The 22,207-nt window shown below is 45.3% G+C and overlaps 1 protein-coding gene across 3 annotated transcripts in view; it reads left to right on the forward strand.

Annotated features, from left to right (window-relative positions):
* The window catches only part of MAMDC2 (MAM domain containing 2), a 150,800-nt gene that overhangs the window by 70,015 nt on the left and 58,578 nt on the right, over positions 1-22,207 (forward strand). For all 3 annotated transcript variants that reach the window (XM_084764332.1, XM_084764333.1, XM_084764331.1), the window contains exons 4-6: positions 1,287-1,371; positions 4,357-4,494; positions 17,769-18,025. In XM_084764332.1, coding sequence (XP_084620458.1) covers positions 1,287-1,371; positions 4,357-4,494; positions 17,769-18,025 — 480 coding nt within the window. The remainder of the gene's footprint in view (positions 1-1,286; positions 1,372-4,356; positions 4,495-17,768; positions 18,026-22,207) is intronic.

Consider the following 22,207-nt stretch of genomic DNA (forward strand, 5'->3'; position numbering starts at 1 on the left):
GTCACAACCCACAGATTGAGAACCACTGATATACCAAGTAAGTCAGTAAGGTTAATTACAGCATAAAAATAGTAAATTAATATTTGCTCATTCCGTAAAAGAGCATCTTCATAGAAATTCTCCATCTATTTAAAGCATAAGCCTCTAAATGGTGTTCAAGTTGACCTCTTCAGTGAAAGAGGATTTTCAGGAGTATTTTTCTTGTTGCCAACAATTTTGCTGCCACTTCTAAATTGTTTGTGGCAAATGCCTATGTTATCTTCCTAGCGGGTTAATTGCTCCAAGGTTTGAACAAGGCATTATCATAAAGGAAACACTAAAGTACTTTGAAAGGGGGAGGTTATTTACCAGGCACGTTTCCTTTCCTTTTCAGAGAGGCTAACTGTTCTGTCAGTGGCACTCTGGGAGGAAGACAGAGGATGTAAGAGATGAGTGTAGAGTTGAGCTGGAGTGTGGCACATATGAGAGCACCACTGGGGATATAGCAGAGCCACCAGGAGACCCTCATTCCTAATGCATTCCATTCCTGGGCTCTGAGCATCTCCCCCTAGCCCAGCCTGTTGAGAGTCTCTCCCATCCGTAGCCACTGAGGGAAGAAACCCTGGGAGTCTGAGTTCCAATCTTATACCATCCTCCGGTGGCTATCAGCACCCAGATCTACCCGCATAGTCGCAAAACATCCTGTTGAAGCCACAGAAGTAAAAGCCATTTGAGAACCGGGGCCAGATGTGAACTCTAACATTTCCTGGAAATCAACCATGCGGGTTGTCACTCTTTTATCAGTTATTTGTGTAAAACTCTCAATTTCGCACGGAAGTGGAGACTATAGGTTGACTTTTGAGCCTTCCCATCTCCTGCGGAGATTTCTGACACATTTGGGCCCCCTGCCTTCTCATCCAAGGATGATTTTATTTTTTAACCCATGCATCATCTACCCTCAGTTCCATCTAGAACATACTTCCCTAGCTACACAGTCTCCTCCCCATCCGCCACCAATTACACCTCCATGAACACAGGAGGATGTGGAGATCAGGATAGTATTGGAAGGTGTGTGACTCCGAGCTTCTGGTGGCCACTTTGCTCACGTCAAAGTCCTCACAGTTATGCATATATGTATGTGTTCATGTGTGCACAGGTATGAGTGCACACATATGCAGTCCATAATAAGATTTCCCATTCAGGAGCCATGAAGCACACTGAGTAACGACTCCTGCCTAACGGAGATATTGGACAGGAAACACGGTGTTTTGACACCTGGTTTCTTTTTCCCCGCATATGCTGTACAGATTCTGATCGAAGGCGTCTTGGGACAAGGAAACACAGCCAGCATCGCCCTCTTTGAAATCAAGATGACAGCCGGCTACTGTATTGGTGAGTGAGTTCTGGGATGATGGCAGCAGAACGCAAATATCTTTCTACAGTACACTGCCAGAAAGCACCCAATCAATCCCAAAGGCCAAGTGTGTCGTAGAGCATGCTGGGAAATGCAGAGCCGCTTCTGTTCTTTGCTAGGCTCACCTGAAGATGGGACATTGATCCTCTGTCTTCAGTCAGTGTGGAGAGGCTCATTAGCATTTGCTCCAACCGGCTGCGTGAACAAGCAGAAACAGCAAGTTTTGCCCTCCACCAAGCTCTCTAACCTCACCAGCTCTAATAAAAATAATTGCTGGTTTGCTGTGAACTCTATTTTTTTTTTATGGCCTTTGCCAGAAGAGCAGTCATCCATCACGTCACCTGCTTTCTTGATACACTGTTGCGGCTGTCTTAATCATCACGACTGTCGTTTTAGATCCCACCTGGTGTGGGCAGGATTGATTGTCTGCTTGGCAGCTTTGAGAAGGCAGGAAGAGAGGACAGCCCCTGCCCCATGAGAGCCTCCTCCTCATCTGCCATCGACCAGAACTCTTTACAGAACTAGCACTGCACAGAGGGCTGGCATCTGTGGAAGGCACATAGCAGGAAAGGGTTGTTTGTCAGCAGAGGCTGTGAGATCTGAGCATCCAGGCCATAGCTGAGCAGTCGGTAACCCTCAGGAGGCCTCTCACAGAGCTGCGATTCAGGGCGGGTGGGGAGCCTGGGATTCTAGAACTACGGGGTGGGGTGGGGGCGGTGCTAGACTGAGCCTGCAGGGGGCAGGCATACAGCTGTGCCTTTCAGGTGATGACACTGGCTTCCCTGGACTGGAGACTAGGAAAGTGCAGATACATAGGAGCTAGGAAAATCCTGGGAGAGATTCTGACTTTACAGGGATTACAGAATGAGGAACTAAACTGGGGTGGGGGTGGGAGTCGGGATGGGGTGGTGGAGTAGCATTGCAAAAGAAAAAGGCCAGTAGATCTGAGAGATGCCCCAGCACTGACAGTATTTAGATTGAGGACTCAGAGACAAGGGGAGTGGAGAGTCAAAGATGATCTTGATCAAAAAGCCGATGATAATGCCCTGTGGTCTGGCTTCTGTGTTTGGTCTTTCAGCGATATCTCTAATGCAAAGAAGGAAAGGAGACTAAAAGATAACTACTATGTGTAGATGCAGAGAACTTCCATCCAGGCTCCTTTCTTGAGTAGTCTATGTACATCCAGAAGCAGTCAAACACACCAAGGGAGCGCCACCTGCTGGTTCTGTCCCTCACTGCATACACACAGACACACACACACTACACTGTTCTTGTCATCACCTGCAAGATGGCACTGGTTCCTATGAAAGGATAGGAGAGGTGGATATAAAGATGGTGGCTTCTAGTTTTTTTTTTTTTTAACAAAAAGGATGCTATGCTGTAGCCCCTCCTTGCTCTGTGTCCACCTCTTCTCTTGGTTCCTTTTCTGTACAGTTGGGTTAATAACAGTGCCTATCTTGAGGAGCTATGTTGAGGATTAGGTGAGTTTGTAGAAAAAGCTTAGGCTAGAGCTTGGCTCGCTGAGAAGGATTTTGCTTTGTATTACACTCTGTGGCAGCCCTTAGCACTAGATGTTGCACCTCAGTTGGCAGGCGCCACAGTGCAAATTTGAAAAGAAAACTTGAAGTTTGTCAGTGCTCACTGACAACTGTACCAGCTAAGATCCTGGTGGGAATGTGGAGGGGGATGTGAGATGGAAGGGGGGGGGGGGTAACCAGCTCCTGTTATTTGTAGAAAACCCATCAACATCAATGAGACCACAAAACTGTGCAGGGTAAGGACACTAGCAGGTGCTGGCACTGTGACCAAAATTAGTACCATGGCTCATAATCTGTCATCTGGCTTAGCCAGGTCCAATGAGACAGCAGAAGGGACTATTAGCAACTGCAAATGGTGACTGTATGGTCAAGACTTCTGCTAGGCTGTTCCTTCTGTAAAGGAACGTGGCTCGCCATTGTAACCTGGCAGTGATGGAGATGGGCACTAGCCCTCATGTCACCCTCCTTCGCCTCCCTTTGGCGGAACCCAACAAGAAGGAGGACAGAGCAGTAGAGAGGAACCAATGGGAACCATCCTTCATCTGGTAATTGCAGGATTATGGGGTCAGTGGTTGTATTAGGCTTATAAATTCCCTGTCCCAACAAAAGGAATTTGTTGATGAGGAACAATTTATGAAAAACATGTCAATGTCCCCAAGCCCAAAGCTTTTACTTCTATCTTTCTCATCTCTAGGCAGGAGTTGCAGGGAGGTCCTGGGCCAGGTGGGTGCCTGTCCCACCTACTCTGAGTAGATTCTTACTCCTCAGACAAGCGGGGGATTTTTAACATCTTGGAAACATGCCTCTGAGCTCTGGGAATCTTGTTCACCATAAAGAGATGGAGGGCTACGCCCGCAGGTAGCAGAAAGGCGGGCAGAGAAAATGTCTAGAGCTGAGAGACTAACCCCGAAATAGTGGATTAAAATAGACATCGGAGCTGGGAACATAAGTCAGTGGTAAAGTGCAAGCTTAACATGTGTAAGACCCTTGTCCCCAGCACCAAAACATTAACTAATTAACTAAGTTAATAGATTGACAGAAATCATCAGCCTCTACGAAGCACAGGCCATGTGTCTTGTGTTCCGGTTCTGTCCTGAGAGCTGTCCACGCTTACAGTATAATGATGTGGGACTGTTGTCTCCAACCCACACATCAATAGACATAGAGAGATGCTGAGTGCCACAATACACAACATGCTAATAGGAGAAAGGGCTGTGGTTCCGAGGGGCAATGACGAAGCAGAGCATCAGTTCATCCCTGGATCTCTCTTCTTAACCAGTATTGTTCAGAATTTCTGGTCCAAAAGTCCCATGGATGAGGAAGACAGCCCTTAGAATGATTAAGGCCAGACTCCGCAGTGAGTGTGGGTGTCGCCAAGTGTAACTACTGGTCCGTGAAATGTCTATCTGTGCCTCTTCCCCTCAGAATGTGACTTTGAAGAAAACCATCTCTGTGGCTTTGTGAACCGCTGGAATCCCAACGTGAACTGGTTCGTCGGAGGAGGAACTGCGAAGAACACCCACTCCATCCTCCCACAGGATCACACCTTCAGGAGTGAGCAGGGTGAGCTGCCCGCAAATTCAGTCTTTTATTCCAGGGTGAACTATGCCTTCATCTCCCACCTCCTGGCTTTCATCAGCAGAAGAAGGGGTGGGGGGCCCACTGGGAGACACAGTCGAAGAGAAAGAAAGGAAGGACAATCAGCAAGACAGAGGCTATTGCAAACTAAGCCTGTAGCTGAGGAATCCAGACAGGGAAAGATTTAGCTCATCTGTAACCTTGGCTGTTTTTTGCATTTCCATGGAATGTTTCACTTCCTATCTTTTGGCTGTTTTCTTATTTCTAAAGACAAGGCTGAAATAATCCCAGCCTTCATTAAAAATAGATCGCAGGGTGATAAGTTCTTAAGAATTTCCCCATGAGACCACCAATGCTAATGATTATTCTGCGTGAAGTGTGCAATAGGGCCCCCTGGTGGCCAAGTGCACAGGAACTTTACAAGGAAAATGCAGAGGCAAGGTTCTCAGTGAGGGCAGAAGGAGAAAGCTTCTGGAAGGGAAACCTACCTCATCAAGGGTGTCCTCGCTTGTGGGTCTCACTGGTCATGCCTGTCCCCTGGTAGTTTTGTAAATTACTATGTCTCCTCATCTGCAAAACAGTCTCTGGTTTTTTCTAAGAATTGAGACAATCTGGCTTTCCTCAAAAGCAAAAGTAAGAATGCTGGATCTTTTTCTTTTTCACTCTCTTTTCACTTCACACTTACATCCTAGTAGAATATTGAAGGATCTATTAAGCCTTGCTAAGTCTCTCACGATGACAGCATGGGCCCTGGCCTAGACCCAAGGTAACTGTGGTTTCTTTATTGTCCCTCATTGACTCCAGCTTCTCAATGTCTAAATGTTTAAAAGCATACCTTCAACTTGGCTGCCAGCATCGGACATTCTGCAGGTCACCTGGGCTCTAGAGTCTACAGCTTGACATCAGTTCTCTTTGTTCATACCTGCCCTCCTCCTTTGTAGCCAGAGTCTTAGACCTAATTTCCCACAAGGGCCAAGGAGACAAATTAAGCAATGAGGTGTGTGGCTGAGTAAGGACTGTGACAAACTAGACAGTCGAAACCTGTGCAGAATAGCAATCTCTGATTACGTTGTATGAGAACTCGAGCCCACTTCACAAGATCTTTTAATTTCCCCCCCCCCTTAAAATATCCAGGAAGAAAAGGATATTTTTTGAAATTTCTCAAGTGTGTAAAAAGCTAATGAACATTTTCTAAAATAAAGAAAAATACTATATGGACTGACAAAAGGTTAGCTAGCTCCTACTTTTCAGCCTCTATTTTACAGGTTTATTTTCTTTTTTTTTTTTTTTTTAACGTGTCCAGGCTACTTAGAATAAGATGCTTCTAAGCCAGATATTCACATGGGCCTTGCCTGTTTGAGACAAACCCAACTTTGCATCTAGCAAATTCATTTGACTCTGACTTAAGTATAATAATGAAGAAAATTACAATTCAGATGACAAGCCACCAGGCTGCTTCCAAACTTCAAGGAGTAAGTCCCAAGAAAGAGAACTTCTTTCTCCCATAAACAGACATCAAACAAGATCATATGTGTCAAATGTTGTCAAAATTGTCCTCTTCCTCTACCAAAAAAAAAAAGGCGATAAATATTTAGAGATTAAAAAAAAACACTGATAAGTATTCAGAATTAAAGGAAAAGTGATAGATATTCAGACAAAGGGACCCTTACAAGTCATGATAAATGAGTAAACTCATTTGAAGGGGGCCTGTGGTTTTACAGGCACAGAGAAGTCAGAAGCGATAATGCTGTGAATAGTTGTGACAACTACAAGAAAGAAGGAGAGAGATGTGGTGGGTGGGAAAAGGCAGTGCACGGGCAGATTCTAAAGGAGCAGAATGCTGGAGCAGATCCCAACCTCACTGACAGTGGGAAGCCCCAGAGGTCTTTGAACAGAGGGTAGGACGCCATCACACAGTGCGTATACCATCACCCTAAAGGTGACTGACTTCATAGGTGGAGGACAAAAGCACAGAAGGAGCATAAATTAATCCGTCGGTGTCTGTCTAGATAGAACAAGGGTTAGTTATGTAAGAAGCCAAGACAAGGAAAACAGTTTCGCCGTCCTAGTTGTCAAAGAAAGGTGTAGCAATTTTTGGTAATATTGAAAGTTTGGAATTCTACGCCTAGCCCATTTTCCAGCCCTAAAGGTAGGCAACCCAGTGTGGCCACAGAATCCACACTAGACATGAGGGTTCTATGCAGAGTGAATGATACCCTGCAGCAGCAAATCCACCCAGGAATCGGCATGAGCATTATAAAAAGTCGGGCTCACTCAAAGCAGGAAAATGACAGCACCTCCCCAGACCTTCGTTTAGATGAAGAAAACTGCTGACAATCTCTTGGGGTTTCATATGAGAAAAGCCCCGGGACTTTCTCCTTCACACATGGAGCCAGAACAGCTTGGTGATTGTTCTTCCTTTATATCTCATAAATCAAGTGCAGAGAGCAATAGGAAATTGAAACTGTAATATTCCCGGGTCTCTGTTTCACAGCTACACAGATGTGAAAGTTTAACTGTGGGAAAATGCTAGAGAGCTTTCCCAAGCCACTAAAACTTAGCTCTAAAGTGGTCGAGCATCATAATCTTATGACAGCGAGTTCACAGTGCCTCTGTCATCCTTGTTGGTGGTGGTAGTCAGCTGACTGGCGAGAATGGGGATTTCTTAGGAGAACCAAGACCAACCGATGTACTATGTCCAGCTTTTCATTTGTCTGTATTTCCTGAATTCGATCTCTTTAAAAAGTGTAATGCCTGTAGTGTGTCCTCTGTGGCCTAGCTATTCTGGCCATATTGGGTCAGTGAGGGATGGAGAATGAGCCAGGCTGAGAACCCCCACTGCTTGTCTTCCAGCCCAGTTATCTGGGCACTGGGGTTCCCCCGAGCAAGCCCTCAGCTTCTCAGAGTCACCATTAAACCTATTTGCAGGCGAGGAATTTGCATTCAGTGATCCTCAAGATGCTTTTGCGTTCCAAGATTTTACTTTTATCCCTTTGCCTCGTTCTACACATTAAAATCCTCGATTTCAGCACCCGTTGAGATCTATTTCAGAGCCGTGTGGGAGCCTCCTGAATAATTATAAGCACATTGTATTTGGCACCAGAAAAAAAGGAAAAGAGGGTGAAAACACTAAGGGCCTGGTTTTCCTGGTGCCTTGGCCAGAAGGTAAAGTGAAAGGGATTGCAGTGCGATCATCCTTGAAAGCCACTATGTTCTGCTGATAGGTGATAGGTCACCCCTGTCCCTGTACTTGCCTCTGTCCTCTGCTCCTCCTCTCCATTTCCCCACCTTTTTCACTTTCATTTGGCCATTTCTAACGCATCTCCCATAGGAAAGCTGCTTTGCTCACCTGCATTGCTCAGTACCCTTCATGTCAACATGAAAAGCTAACAAAGCATCAGGCCATAGGCTGAAGGGGAGAAGTCTACACCTCCCTCCAGCTGACCTCCAGCTGACCTCCAGATGGAGGCTTCTTCATTTATCTCTCTTGTGCCATCTGCTCATTATAAATACATGATAGACAACACATACATATGCATGCAACACACACACACACACACACACACACACACACACACACCATGCATGAACTCCCACAAAGTCATCCCTGTACTTAGAATGGGGCATAAAATGATGAGTTCTGAAGATTCTAAAATATTTATCTGAAGAGTTTTGCCCACATGGCCCAAAGGTTTGCCCAGATTCTCACAGAAAAATAAGACTACCAACACTCTAAAGAAGATAGAGATTGCTTCTCTCGTTTCATTTGCCTCATGTTGGATATATTGATTTTCTCTGCACTCTTATCAATTGGGTGGCAATGGAAAGATTAAACGGTCCAGATGTTTGCCTGCTGCAGCAGATTTTGCTCTCTGTGGATTCATTTCGTCTTCATTCATACTGGAAGCAACTTAGGTCTCTGCCTTTGGAAAAAAGTGGAGAATCACACAGCAAAGATCAGGGATGTGGAAGGGCACATCCGCAGGTCTTTGCATTGTAGAGAAGGGGGCTGAGTACAGCATCTGCAAAATGCAGTGTAGATACCAGTATCCTTTCATTTGTTTGTGTGTCTCTAAAAGTTTTCCCCAAACAGTAAGCTTTGGCTTCTCAAATGACACCATCCCCAACTTTTTCAAATAATAGAACAGACACTGCACTAAGAACTGTGGGATTTCTTTGAGATATCAGAAGGGATGTGATTTTTATCTTGTTTTCTTTTTGTACCCAATTTTCATTCACCACATTGGGTTTTCTTCTTTGTTAATATTTTATGGAGTGGAACAAAAATCATTTCAGGAGATGTCTTGCTGACAGCCCAGATCAGTACTGTTTTCTATGCACCTTGGTGAGAAGAAGATAATGGATGGAAAAAATAATGAGGAGAGTTCATTATTTTGCCGAGGCTCGAGGTTTTTCAAACCCAGCTGCTCAGAGTGCTGCTCTGCAAGGAGCTGCACAAAGATGCGACACCCAAAATAAGATCAGAACTGTTTTTCTTCCACCAAATCCCGTGAGATGGATAAATCAGATCTCCATAAGCCATGCCATTTTCCTCACTTCAGTTTGGGTGGAGTTCAAGTGTCATCTCAACAGCACCTCCTCATCCTCTCTGCATCCATCCACTTGGGTGTGGCATTAGCACCCAGTAGGAATGTGGCTTTGTCGGTCTCCTCAGCATTGCCTTTTCACGAGCTCTGCTGGGTCCCCCTCTGTGGCTTCCTAGTCACCTTCACATACCAACAGCCTCATCTCCGAGGATTGAGTCCAGCCAGGGCACAACTCCCACATGTCATTGGATGCCAATGCAGATCTTCTCTCAGGCTCTTCCAGAGGGCAGCAGCAGGGAGATGGTTGCGCTTTGCCTCCTCCTGTGTCTTCATTTTTCTTTGGCTTCCCCCATTCTCCCACACCCCCATTCCTTATACCACTCTGGCTTCTTTGGGGTTGGGGAGGCAAAGTAGGGTTCAGAACATAAAGAAGGGCAATGGACAAAAAGCTTTACCTGCCTGGTACTGTTTAAACTTAGGTTGGTGTCCTTAAACTGGAAATTGTCAATGGCCAGTTCTCCCAGGGCCAATGAGAATTGCACGCTATAGTTCCAGGAAAGGAATGATGCTCTTTGTGGTTGACCATCTATAGACCTCTTCCAGATTTTAGGAGTAACAGAATCATCCAGACCTTCTCTATGGGTGTTACCATGCAAACAGGCAAGATTTTTCTTTTCTTTTCTTTTTCTTTCTTTCTTTCTTTCTTTCTTTCTTTTTTTTTTTTAAGTTTTTCTGTCTCTACAAAGACATGGTTTCTCTGTAGTCTTGGCTGTCCTAGACTTGCTTTGTAGACCAGGCTGACCTCGAACTCACAGTGATCAGCCTGCCTCTGCCTAGTGTTGTAGTCACTTAGGCCAAGGAAAAAGTCAGTGTGTTTATTCCATCAAACTCTGGAAAGTCATTGGCAACAAAATTTGTCCTTTCAGCTCTGTCCCAACAGCTCCACTATCAGATTCTTGCCTTTTCCTACATGCAAAGAAAGCCAGGCGCTTCTTTCTGTAGTCTACAAACTTACTTTTTACCCATCAATTTCTCTCTAGAACTCTGATCATCACTGAGATGGCTCATTGGGTAAAGTGCTGGTCATTCCAGCATGAGGGCCAGAGTTCAAATCCCTAGAATTCACATAAGTGGGGTGGCTACCTCTAATTTCAGAAATCTGAAGGCAGATTCAGGAGCTAAGCCAGAGCAAGCTGGCTAGCCAGGCCAGTTGCATCAGCAAGCTCTGGCTTCAGCTGAGAGACCTGCTTCAATGAATAAGGAGGAGGCTATGAGGAAGACTCGTAAACATCAGTGTTGTACTTCCACATCCACCCACACATACACCACCATACATCACAACACACACATACACAAGAGAAGGAGGAGGAGGAGGAGGAGAACAACAGTAGCAGCAGCAACAACAACAATCTCCTTCATATCCAAGGTAACTTCAAAACCTAGAACTGTCTGCTTATATGGTGATGACGTTAGAGGCAGTTTCCCTATTCCAACCCCTCCCTTAGCTGCTCCCATTGCAGGGTAAGAAAGAGAAAGGAAAAACACGCCACAAGCAAATATAGCAATGAGAGTTCTCTTTTTTTTTTTTTTAAATTCCATCTCTAGACTTGTCATATATCTATATTAGAGGGAAGATATGGGATAAAGTTGGAAGAGTCACTTTAAGTGGCAGGTGTGGCCACTTGCTATATTAACAGTCCATCTATATATCCTTTAGAATGTAGAGATTATTGCCTATGAGTGGCAACACATAGCTGTAATCTCACACTTGGAAAGCAGAGACAGAAAGATCCAGAAGTCAAGGCCAGCCACAGCTACATAAGAAGACCTTGCTTGAAGAAGAAGAAAAAAGGAAGGATAAGGGGAGGAAAGGAGGGATGGAGGGAGGAAAGGAAGGAGGGAGGGAGCCTGAGGATGGCAAATAAAGGAAGGAATGAAGGAAAAAAGAGAAAAACAGGAAATGGAGACAGCCTCTTATTACCCATGTTCTTGGTCTTGAGACATTAGCTGAGAGTAGAAATCTTCCAGACAGAGTAGGAGCTATTACTGTGAGAAAAATACCTGGGGGAAAATAGCCTAAAAGTAGGAAATTTTCTTTTGACTCGTGATTTCTGAGATTTTCAGTCTCCCTGGCTCACTGGCCCCGTTGCTTTGGGCCTGAGATGAAACAAAACGCCACAGTGCTCTGAACACAGGCAGAGGCTGCTCTTTTTGTCGCCAGAAGTGTAACAAGCAGAAGGGACCAAAGACAGGCATGCATCTACTGACCTACTTACTCCAACTCGGACCCACCTCTTGGCTTCAACAACCTCCCAATAACGCTATCAGATTATGAATCCATTAGTCTACCTATTGATTAGGTCAGAGCCCTCATCTTCTGGCCTCTTCTCCAAAGCTCCACTTCTGAACATTGCATCTGGAACCAAGGTTTTAACCTATGAGTTCTGAAGGGATACTTCACATCCAAGCTATAACAAAGTCCCATCCATGTTCGTGTACATGTTTTTTCATCTTTGCTGTGGAAAGAGACTGGAGTCTGGCTCTACTAAAGATCTACTTCAACCCCTGAATTGAGTGTTCCTGAATAGAGCTATCAGACACACAACATGGGAAAGGAGGTGGGATGACTTGCTGTCTCTGGGTGCTGTCTGCTCATCGCGGCAGCAGCGCAGCAGTATTTTCATCTGGAACATGTTTCTTCAGCCCAAGTTGGACCAGGAGACAGCTAGTCCAGGAAGCTAGCAAGACCGAAGCAGGCAAAGCAACTAGAGCCGAAACTGTGACCAAAGGGGGAAGAATCGTAGCTGAGTCGGAGGCTGCCTTTGGCACCATGGTCAAGCTGTGGGCACTGTGTAGGGAAATTCTGGGTGGCTAGGCCATTTGAAGATGCGTGCTCAGGAACTGCCCTCTGAGCTCTTTTCCTAATGCATGGGGAAGTGGATGACAGTAAGGAACCACACTGAGGTTGCCCGAAAGATTTCGCTAATACAGAAAGCTACTGTGAGGAAGAAGAGAGGCTCTCTTCAGAAGCAAAGGGGCAGACTGCCCTCAAGCATTACTCAGGCCTAAGCTTCAGCTGGTATTGCCAAACATTCCTATATTCCCACTGGATTTGACAGTTGTGTTACCCTGCAGAAACGTCAGGGTTTTAAGTATAAGTACACATTGGGTAGTGATAGATTGACTTCCTCTCTGTGTGTGGCAATGCAGTTGATTCTTAATCTTGTGGGAGATCCCATGGTCTCTATTCAGACTCTTTCATTTTTAGCGAAATTGGTTTTTCTGGTTGGTTGTTTTGTTTCAAGAAAGCATCTCTCATTGTGTTCTATATAGCCTAGTCTGGCCTCAACGCTGTGATTTTCCTGCCTAGGCTTCTACAGGGTGTACCGCCATGGCTGATTTAAAGTGCTAACTCTAGGCCTGCGGGCTCTGTGATGATATGGTTGATTATAAGAGCCTGTTTACCTAAAATACATTTGTAGTCGGTTCATATCTAACTGAGTTTCCTTGTACGCAAATCCTAATGATCTGATTTAAAAAAAAAAAAATCACCTTTTCCCATGTGACTAAAACACAGCAACCCTGAGCTACATAGAAGGATAGGCCTGGGCTGAGTAAAAAAGCTCCCATAATGCCAAGTGCTAGACATGGTTTCCTAAGAATGCCAAGCTACCTCCCCTCAACCCGATAGAGGCACAAGGACCACTCCTACCGGTCCCCAGCTGCTCCTTCCCAGAGCAGATTTCACCAGAGATGTGCCCAGCCAGACTTTTGTCACTCCCCAGCCTGGCCTCCTAGACCAGACACCTGAGCAATGTTGTCTGAGTCATCCCCGTTAAATCAGATGATAAACTAATGGTGAGCCACCTCCCCCCTCCTCACCCCATAAGTAACCTCGTGTTACTCAGGTTGTCAGTAAATAATACCCAAATGTCAACAAAGGAATGCTGGAGAAGAAAGGAAGGCAACTGCTTGTGGTCTGAGCTAGTGGTTCCATGGGAGACTTGGTGTCAGCAGTCTTGGTAGGATTCACGGCAACCTCACTTTGGGAGGGGTCACATTGGGTTTTCTGGATGCTCCTTCGGCCAGCAATGTGACTGTGGTTTGCCCAGCTCAGCATCGTGAGCATGAGCTGTTAAGGAGGTAGTTCAACAGCTAAAGCAGGGATGAGACCAGCATCCATCCACCCAGCAGGTGAGCAACTGTCCTCCGCCATCTGGTGTCTGTCAACTGCAGAGAAGATTTGTACGCAATGGGGCTGTGGGTGAGCAAATTCTCCAGCTCCGCACAGTAATAACACACTCCTAGAGGTGGAACACGTTGTTTCAAGTGGGTCTGTCAGGAGCTTTCTAGACTCTTTGGGACTAGGCTGTCTCATCTCGGGTAGAATGATTTTCCCTCCTCATGGCTGTGTCAGTTTGAGTTCCGCTAGAAACAGACACGAAGCTGGAACTGGGGAAAATGCCTGTGAAGAACTCAGGCAGACACTGTCAGTGGAGCTCGTTAGTAGAGTGGGTGCAGGAAGCTAGGAGCCTGGGCATTTTTTAAGGTTCCATGGCAGTACTTTAACTTTAGTTATTTTAAAAGCAAAACGAATACTGAAAAAAAACAAAAATAATAACAAATCCAGCCCAGATGACTTCATTTTTATAGCAATGCGGTCATATGCCAGAAAATTTCATAGTGTGTGGAGAAGCAAGAGCACCTAGTGGCCACAGAAGCCATACTGTGTCCCTGAGTGAAATGTGCCTTCAGCATCCTAAGAAAGAGGAGCGGCCAGGCCTCCATCAGAAGAGCCCAGCTATAGTGCCCCTGGTTGCTGGGTTTCTGGCTAGGGGCGGCGTGGGGTGGTGTGTTCTTGGTAGGAACACTGTCATGAGTCCACAGGTGGGTCAGCTGAGTCCCACGAGCCCGTTTCGATGCTTGCAGCAAGTTTGTTTGCAGAACTATGTCCTACCTCTGTGCTCCCACAGCAGGGTATGAGGAAAGAAAGGCACTCCCTGGAAGTGCCCACTCGTGAGGGAGTACTGTTTCACTCATGACATATAACAAGAGGCAACAAGGATTTTAGCTTTGCTTGGTTTTGCTCCCATGAATTCTTGGTCAATGGAGTCATGTTAGAATGGAGTTATTATGGTCACGCGCATCTTCCATTATTAGGGGGCTCTAGACTGCCTGGACCCTGGGATTGTACTAGAGGGAGAGGTGTTCAACTGTAAGATAAGACGTGGTCTTCCTTACCTATCAGAAATGTTTTTCTATCAGAAATATTTATTATATTTCTGCATACAATAGTATAAAGATCATAGTGTTGTACGTTAAGTTGCGCTGCCCCTGTGTTTATATATTGAATTCCTAAAGTCCTTGCGCTTCAGGCTTTATTTGGGAATAAAGTGAATTACTCTTCTCATCATGAACAAATACGTGATAAAAGCAACTTAAAGGAAGAAGGATTTGCTTTGGCTTGAAGAAGAAGGGGATACAGTCCTTATTGGTGGGGAAGGGTCAGAGTTAATGTCAGCTGTCAATTGGACACACCTAGGAAGAAGAAACTTCTGTTGAGGAATCACTTCCATTAGATTAGCCTGTGGCCAGGTACGTGAGGCATTTTCTTAACCAACTGCCGCTGTGGGAGGAGGAGCTTACTGTGGGAGGTATCATCCCTGGGCAGCTAGGTCTACACTGTATAAGAGAGGTAGCTGAGCAAGCCAGTAAACAGCATTTCTCCACTTGTCTCTGCTTAAGTTCCTCCCCTGGACTGTGGCCTTGGAGTTGTAAGATGAAGTAAATCCTTTCTGCCCCCAGTTACTTTGGTCAGGGTGTTTATCACAGCAAGAAAAGCAAACTAGAACCAAAGCCATGGCAGCCTGTGTGTCCATGTTAGTGGGGCATGTGGCTAGGTCTTCTCACCTCCTAACAGTAAACAGAAGGTAGACCGCAGGCAGGGATAGTGTGAACCTGCCAGCCCCACATCCCAGCCTCTCAGAACAGTGCCACTGTTTGGACACCAACTGTACAAATGCGTTAAGTCTGTGGGAGTCATTTTACAGTCGGAGCATAATACGGAGGCTTGTTCATGCAACTAATGAGATGCAAGAGTAGGTGCACTGCTAATCCAATATGAAGAGTGTCCTTGGGAAAGGGAACATTGAACATAGGGAGAAACAGAATCAGGAGAGTGGTAAAGATAAAAGATAAAGGCTGAGAGATACAAGCCAAGGAATGCTAGAAACTGTGCACAGACCTGGAAGCCAGGAGATAGGTGAGGGACACACCCTTCCTTTGCATCCCTTCAAGGCAACCAGTTCTGTTGATGTTGTGATTTCAGACTCAGAGCCCCTAGCACTGTGAGATAAGAAATTCTCGTAGCTTAAATCACCTCAAATATTGTATTTTGTTGTCAGCAAACTAATACATGGAACATAACTTTAAAAATGGCAATTTGCCACATAAACCTGGATTTGGGGCATTTGTGAGAGAAACTCATAGCACTGGAATGGAGGCCCAGGCATCAGATGGGAATAGAGGCTGCCAAACCTGGGGGAATGTGAGGGCGGGGGCGGTGGTGGTGGTGGATGGGAGGCTGAGCACAGGGCCATGCAAGCATGAGGCAGCCATCTTACCACCTATGTGAGAATATGGGCCCCTGTGCTACAGGGTTTTCTGATGTTTTCCATAGAATCATGGATTCCATCTCCTGTTGTTGGCGAAATATAACTTCAAATACTAGAAACTAATTCATTAGCTTAGATTTCTCCTTGACCCAACCCACTTCACTTAATCTGCCTGGCTTCTTAGCATCCCAGTCTGTTGTATCTTTTTATCTACACTTGCATGCCTTGGAAAGATGGCAAGAGTAATTACATTGAAGTAAAGAGGATTATTCAAATTGCCATGAGGAGAAAGTGAGCTTTGACCTGACCATCTTTCCTCTGTCTTAGTGGGGAGACCACTTTGCCAGGACTGCCTTCATGTTTTGGATGACCACACCCTGAAGGCCTTCCACACAGGAGGAAGAAACAAAGTGAATACCCTGTGTGTCAATTGCATGTTTGTTCCTACTATTCTTACTGCTTTCTCACCAAAATAAAAGAAATTCTTATTAACCAGGCACTATATCCGAAAAACAAAAAACAAAAATTAAGGTATATATGTTCTGAGCTTATAAATAGAAAAAGAAAAAGAAAAAAGAAAGAAAGAAAAACAAATCATTTTCTCCAAGCCACATTGCATAGATTATCTCTATCATAGCATAAATAAATTTATACAGAACTGCTAATAGTAATGATAGCTACCCCTTATAGAAATAAGATCATATGACAAGCATAGTTCTAGACTCATAAATGGTATTGCTATTTCCTTATAATTAAGCTGAGCAATTATACTATTTTAGGCACACAATAATCACTTTACACACATAATCTCATTTCATACTCATATCAAAGCCATGAGGAAAGTACAGTTGCCTGTATCTGTGGATTTAACAGTAAACCAAAAAAGAAAGAAAAAAAAATCAGAAAAGTGGCTGTATGTATGTTGCACGTTTGCTGACTTCTTTCTTGCTATTATCTACTAAAACAGTAAGAATAAATAATCACATTGTGTTACTATTTCGTTATTTACAAGTGGTTTTAAAGTGTATAAGAAGGGCTGAGGCTGTAGCTCAGTGGCGGCAGAACACATGTTGCAAGCTAAGGCTTTGATTCCTAACACTGCAAAATAAATAAATAAGTAAGTAAGTAAGTAAATAAGTGAACATACAAACCAAGTGTGTAATTCCAGGCTTCCGAAGCCTGGGACAAGAGGACTCGGGCTAGACGCCATCTTGGGCTACATAGCAAGGCTCTTCTGTCAACAAATAAATAATAAATAATTATTTTAAAAGCATGTAAGATGTGCATAGGTTGCATATAAACACTAATCCATTCTGTATGAAAAACTTGAGCATTCACACAGTTTAATATGCCCAGGGGCTCCTGGATCAAATTTCACCAGACAGCCAAGGGTGGCTAGAGACCAGATACTGAAGCTCACACAAATTCAGAAACCTGCTCTAGTCCCAGCATCCTGGCAAGGAAGTAGGGCTCAAAGTCAGCTCTCTTCAACGGTAAACCAAAGGTCTTCCTAGTCTCCACACTGTCTGTTTCGGCCTTTGGTGGAGGTTAGTGGCTCTGGGTCTGCCGGGCGCTGATGTCACCAGGGTCTACTGACAATGGCATCACAATTTCAGACCCCAAACCCCTAGCCCTGCCTTTGAGCACTCTTAGTATCACCCAAATGCACAGTATGCCTTTGATGTAAGTTGTGGAAATATATATATATATCCAGGAGGGTCTCTCCATGGCTTTTAAATAAAAAGCAGTATAGTCTTGATGTCTTTTAAATTAAAGAAGGCATGGGAAGGGATCGCATCTGATACAGCAGTGTTTTCATCTGTGAAAATTCAAACACTTGAAGGTGACACATCTTTCCTGTGGGGATAATTTATTTCCATGAAAAGTAAGGGAAATTTTAAACTGCTTCTCATCTGGCACTTGCAGTATGCAATAAACCCATGTGTCCATCTCCCAGCTCTGACATGTATACAGACGTGACCAGACTTCCTCCTCACCCCTTCCAATGGATTGTGTTGAAATGAGTCCCACAATGGCACAGGTTCACCCGTGACTTACCAGCCTGTCTTACCCTATGTTCCGTTTGTGTGATTTCCAGGCCACTACATGTACGTGGACTCCATTTATGTCAAGCACTTCCAGGAAGTGGCCCAGCTCATCTCCCCAGTGACCACAGCCCCCATGTCCGGATGCCTCTCCTTTTATTACCAGCTTCAGCAGGGGAAGGGCAATGTCTTCGCTCTTTACACTCGGGATATGGCTGGCCTGTACGAGGAGATCTGGAAAGTGGACAGTCCAGGCAATGCCGCCTGGAACCTCGCAGAGGTGGAGTTCAGTGCTCCCTACCCCATGGAGGTAGGTGGGCCTTGACCCAGTCTCATGCAGGCAGGGTGCTATATACACACAGACATGGAGGGCATTCCACCATACCTCAGTCATGATTTTAAACATAGGTACACATTGACTTTATTTTTTTTTATTTAGTTTTTTAAAAAATTGTACCTGGGCACTGGTGGTGCACACCTTTAAAGCCAGAACTCTGGAGGCAGAGGCAGGCAGACCTTTGTGAGATCAAGGCCAGCCTGGTCTACAGAGAGAGTTCCAGAACAGACAGAGCTATTAAACAGGGAAACCCTGTCTCAAAAATACACAAGCAAAGCAAAACAAAAGTGTACCAATTTATGTAATAAAATGTGATGCTTTGATTCATGTATAAAACGTGTGGCGATCACATCACGATTCTTAGCACACGCATCACCTCAAATATTTGTTATTTGTTGTGGCGGCAGCATTTAGAATCCTCACTTCTAGGTACATGAAATGTACAATATAATTGCTATTAATTATAGTTGCCCTACTGTGTAACAAGAACGGAACTGTACCCTTTTAGTCTAGCTGTAATTTTGCATCCACAGACCACCATCCTTTTCCCTTCTACTCCTGATGTACCTGCAGCTATTACAATCTTTTAGAGGGAGGCAGCTGGAGCGCAGTGCTGGCACTCTTGGAGGCAAGGCCAGGCCAGGGCAGTTGGTCCCTTGGAGCTGGGGCTGCAGGCATTTTTGCCAGAGCACCCGGCTTGTTTTGTGGGCGCTACTCATCCTCCGAGAATTCGAAAGAGGAGGTCAGAGCAGGAGTCTGACTCCTTCCTGAACCTCTAGCCCAGGGTTCCTGGTCATCCCGGGTCCTTTGCCTTTTCCCAGATGGAAAACTGGGAAGGCAAAGAGAAACTCTCTGTGTACCGGGTGTTGGCAGCTTTAGCTTCCCTCTGAGTTTGTGCCGCGGGGATGGGCCGCAGAAGGCAGGCGGAGCAGCAGAAAGAGCAAGCAGGAAGCATCCTACCATGTTCCAATTCTTGTGCACACCTTTAGTACCCAGGCCCTGCCTGTAGGCCTAGGAAGTCACCGTCCTCAGCCACTCACAGCAGCCCGTGTTGTAACGTTGTAACGGAGACACAGCATCTGGGACCCTTGGGCCTCAAAGACTTGGCAGGTCTCGGGAACTCATTTCCTCCTCCTTCAGTCTCTGCTTTGTGCCCTCTCTCGCCATTCCTCTACTTTTACAGCCCCTTTCTTGCTGCTGGCCACTCTCAGCTGTTTAGACACTGCTTCTCCAGCTGCCCGGAGCCCGTTGCCTTCCCTCTTTACAGCCTCCCTCCCTCTGCCTCTTTACTGCTCAGCAGTTACTGCTGCACCTGCCGTCACCGCCACACAGCCTCATCTCTTGGCACCAAACCAGCCATGGAGGCTGAGGTTTAAATCGATCATAGCCTCGCCTCTTTAGCACCAGTCACGGATGCCCCTCTCTTAGACCACCAAGGCAGGTGCAACCTAGGTAGAAATGGTTGTGAGGTCATCTAGAGTTCACTGAGATGTGTGTACAAGCTGTCCGATAGCTCCGGATGAAGCTGCGCCTTCCAAAGCCAGGGCAATCTTCTGTGATCACTGTGTCACTTTCTCCAGGCCTTCAAGCCTGCCAGTGCTGGCACAGAGTCTGGCTGGTTGTTCAACTGATAGTCCTTTGGCTCAAAGAATCCAGGCAGCAAGAGAGAGAAGGGTCCTATATCTGCTAATTGGAGGGTTGGATTGTCACGCCCAGCATCTTTGTTTAGTTACAGGAGAATGAACATCAGAAAGACTTCTTACAGTGCAAGCCTAAATGTTTCTGACCACTAACACTGGTTCTTTAACAATGCTTTAGTGCTGCTTACCACCACCTGCCCAGTGCCTGAAGGTCCCCCTTATTTGCTTTATTAAGACCAATTTTGAAGGTTTCACTTAATTGAGGGAATTGTCTTTCTAGGAAAAAAAAAAGCCCTTCCTTACTTCTTTGCAACAAAAACAACGTTATAAAATCAGAAGTAAACTTATCAGTAGAGCCTTAATTTGAAACAAATCTTGGTGTTCTTATGTCACAACTTTTTACAATTATATACATGATAAATATCCAAAGCAAAAGAATCATAAAATTCTAAGCAACAAAAAATAAGTTAAACATCTTCACAATGACAAACTGTGACAACTGACATTGTAGTGTGTATTGCTATAGATCTTTCTTTCTTTCTTAATTAATTAATTCAATTTACCTCTTGATCATAGCCCCTTCCTTCTCTTCTCCTGGTCCCACTCTCCCTCCCTCCCTCTTCTCCCATCCCCCTCCCCTGTTCCTCAAAGAACGGAAGCCCCCACCGCCACCACCCCAGCTCACTAAGTGGCACCAGTACTGAGCATATCCTCTTTCCCTGTGGCCTGGCAAAACAGCCCCACCAGGGAGAAGTGATCAAAAAGCAGGCGACAGAGTCCATGTCAGAGACAGCCCCTGCTCCCCTTACTATGGGACCCACATGAATCCTTCTGCCCATTGGCTACATACAGATCTTACTTTAAACACATATCTGAATCCGTAGCTATAGCTGTGTGTGTGTTTTCAGAACTTCCAAATACTGTCAGTGCTTACTGCCCACTAAAAGCAATGTCCAAGAAGTCTGACATCGGTTTTCTAGGTCACACAGCTGGCAGATGCCAGAGGCTTAGGAGACTTCCTAGACTAAAGTCTAATGCGCAGCTGCAGGAAGAGCGTCAGTCTGTCTGAGGCCCTTACTAGGCCACGAGAATCTAGGGGTCGCTCTGTGTGTGCAGGACTGCTATGAGCATTTGCAGCTAACTATAAGTAGAGTCTTAGTTGCCACAAGTTATTAATACCCTCCACGTTTCACTTTGTACTTTCTGCAGTATATTTCCCAGCTCTCTTTAGAGAACAAAAGTGGCTTCGTCCTCTGGCTGCTTTTCAGTGGCACCATCTGCTAGCCTGCTGCAGAAGCGGAGAAGGCTGGCTTGGTCTCCGGTTCCAGTGTGCTCTGCCTCCTTGCTGCTGGTGTGCCTGACACTCCTCCACCTCCTTCATGTCCCTCTCAGATCCCTCACCTCAAACAGCCCCAGAGAGAGCACAGTGCCTTTGTAGAATGCGTGCTATTTCCTGTCACACAGTCTGGCCAGGCTTTGATTTGTTCTTACAGCCTAGTGGAAAATTTTCTATGACTTTGGGTTACAAGAAAGGAAAAGAGATGCTGCCCCAGTGCACTTTCCCTCTGTTAAAGTCAAATGAGTCATGTGTTAATGCATATTCGGGCAGTCATGTGTATACATGTGTGTGTGTGTGTGTGTGTGTGTGTGTGTGTGTGTGTGTGCATGCATGTGTGTGTGTGTGCATGCTCACAAGTGTGTACACACACCCACACCAACTTCTTTTGTCCAACATAAACTCTTCACGCAAAATTTGCATGAATTAAGCATTGCTGATTTTCTTTTAATCAGCACTTGAAAAGTCATGATACTGAACACTTCTAATCCTTAACATTCATCTTTGGATCCACATGTGTGTTATTTTGCTCCGCAAGTCTGAGTCTGCCATTTGTGTTGTTTGCTCTTACTAATTGCCAAAGGAAAGGAAGTGGCCCTGGAGAAATCTGTGAACTCCATGCCACCATGTTCTCAAGTGCATTTCAGAAGGAAAATAAACATGGGAGACTTTTCTGAACAGAGAAAGAACCCTGGCATATGGGCTGTGGTTGGAAGCCCAGTGTAGGGATGATCTTTTTAATCTCCCAGCTCAATATGAACAAGGCTTTTCTCTTCCTCTATCAGTGCCAGTGTCATTGGTCTGTGTCAGGGGTCATTGATCTGTGTCAGGGGTCAGGGAGATATACACATAAAAATTTTCCCTTTTTTCTTTTTCTTTGCTTTTGCTTTTCGAGACAGGGTTTCTCTGTGTAGCCTTGGCTATCCTGGACTCTCTTTGTAGACCAGGCTGGCCTCGAACTCACAGAGATCCTCCTGTCTCTGCCTTCCTGAGTGCTGGGATTACAGGTATGCACCACTGCACCTGGCTAATTTTTTTTTCTTTTATGAAGGCTATAATAACATCAGTCATTGGAATCGAGGCCCACCCTTCTGCAGAATGACCACATCCTGATTACATTTACAAAACCCTTACCCTCCAAAGGGGTAACAAATTGGAGAGTGGGAGGGGTCATTAACA

The sequence above is a fragment of the Acomys minous genome, assembly GCF_964271855.1.
Source record: "Acomys minous genome assembly, chromosome: 2".
NCBI classification, from domain to species: Eukaryota; Metazoa; Chordata; class Mammalia; order Rodentia; family Muridae; genus Acomys; species Acomys minous.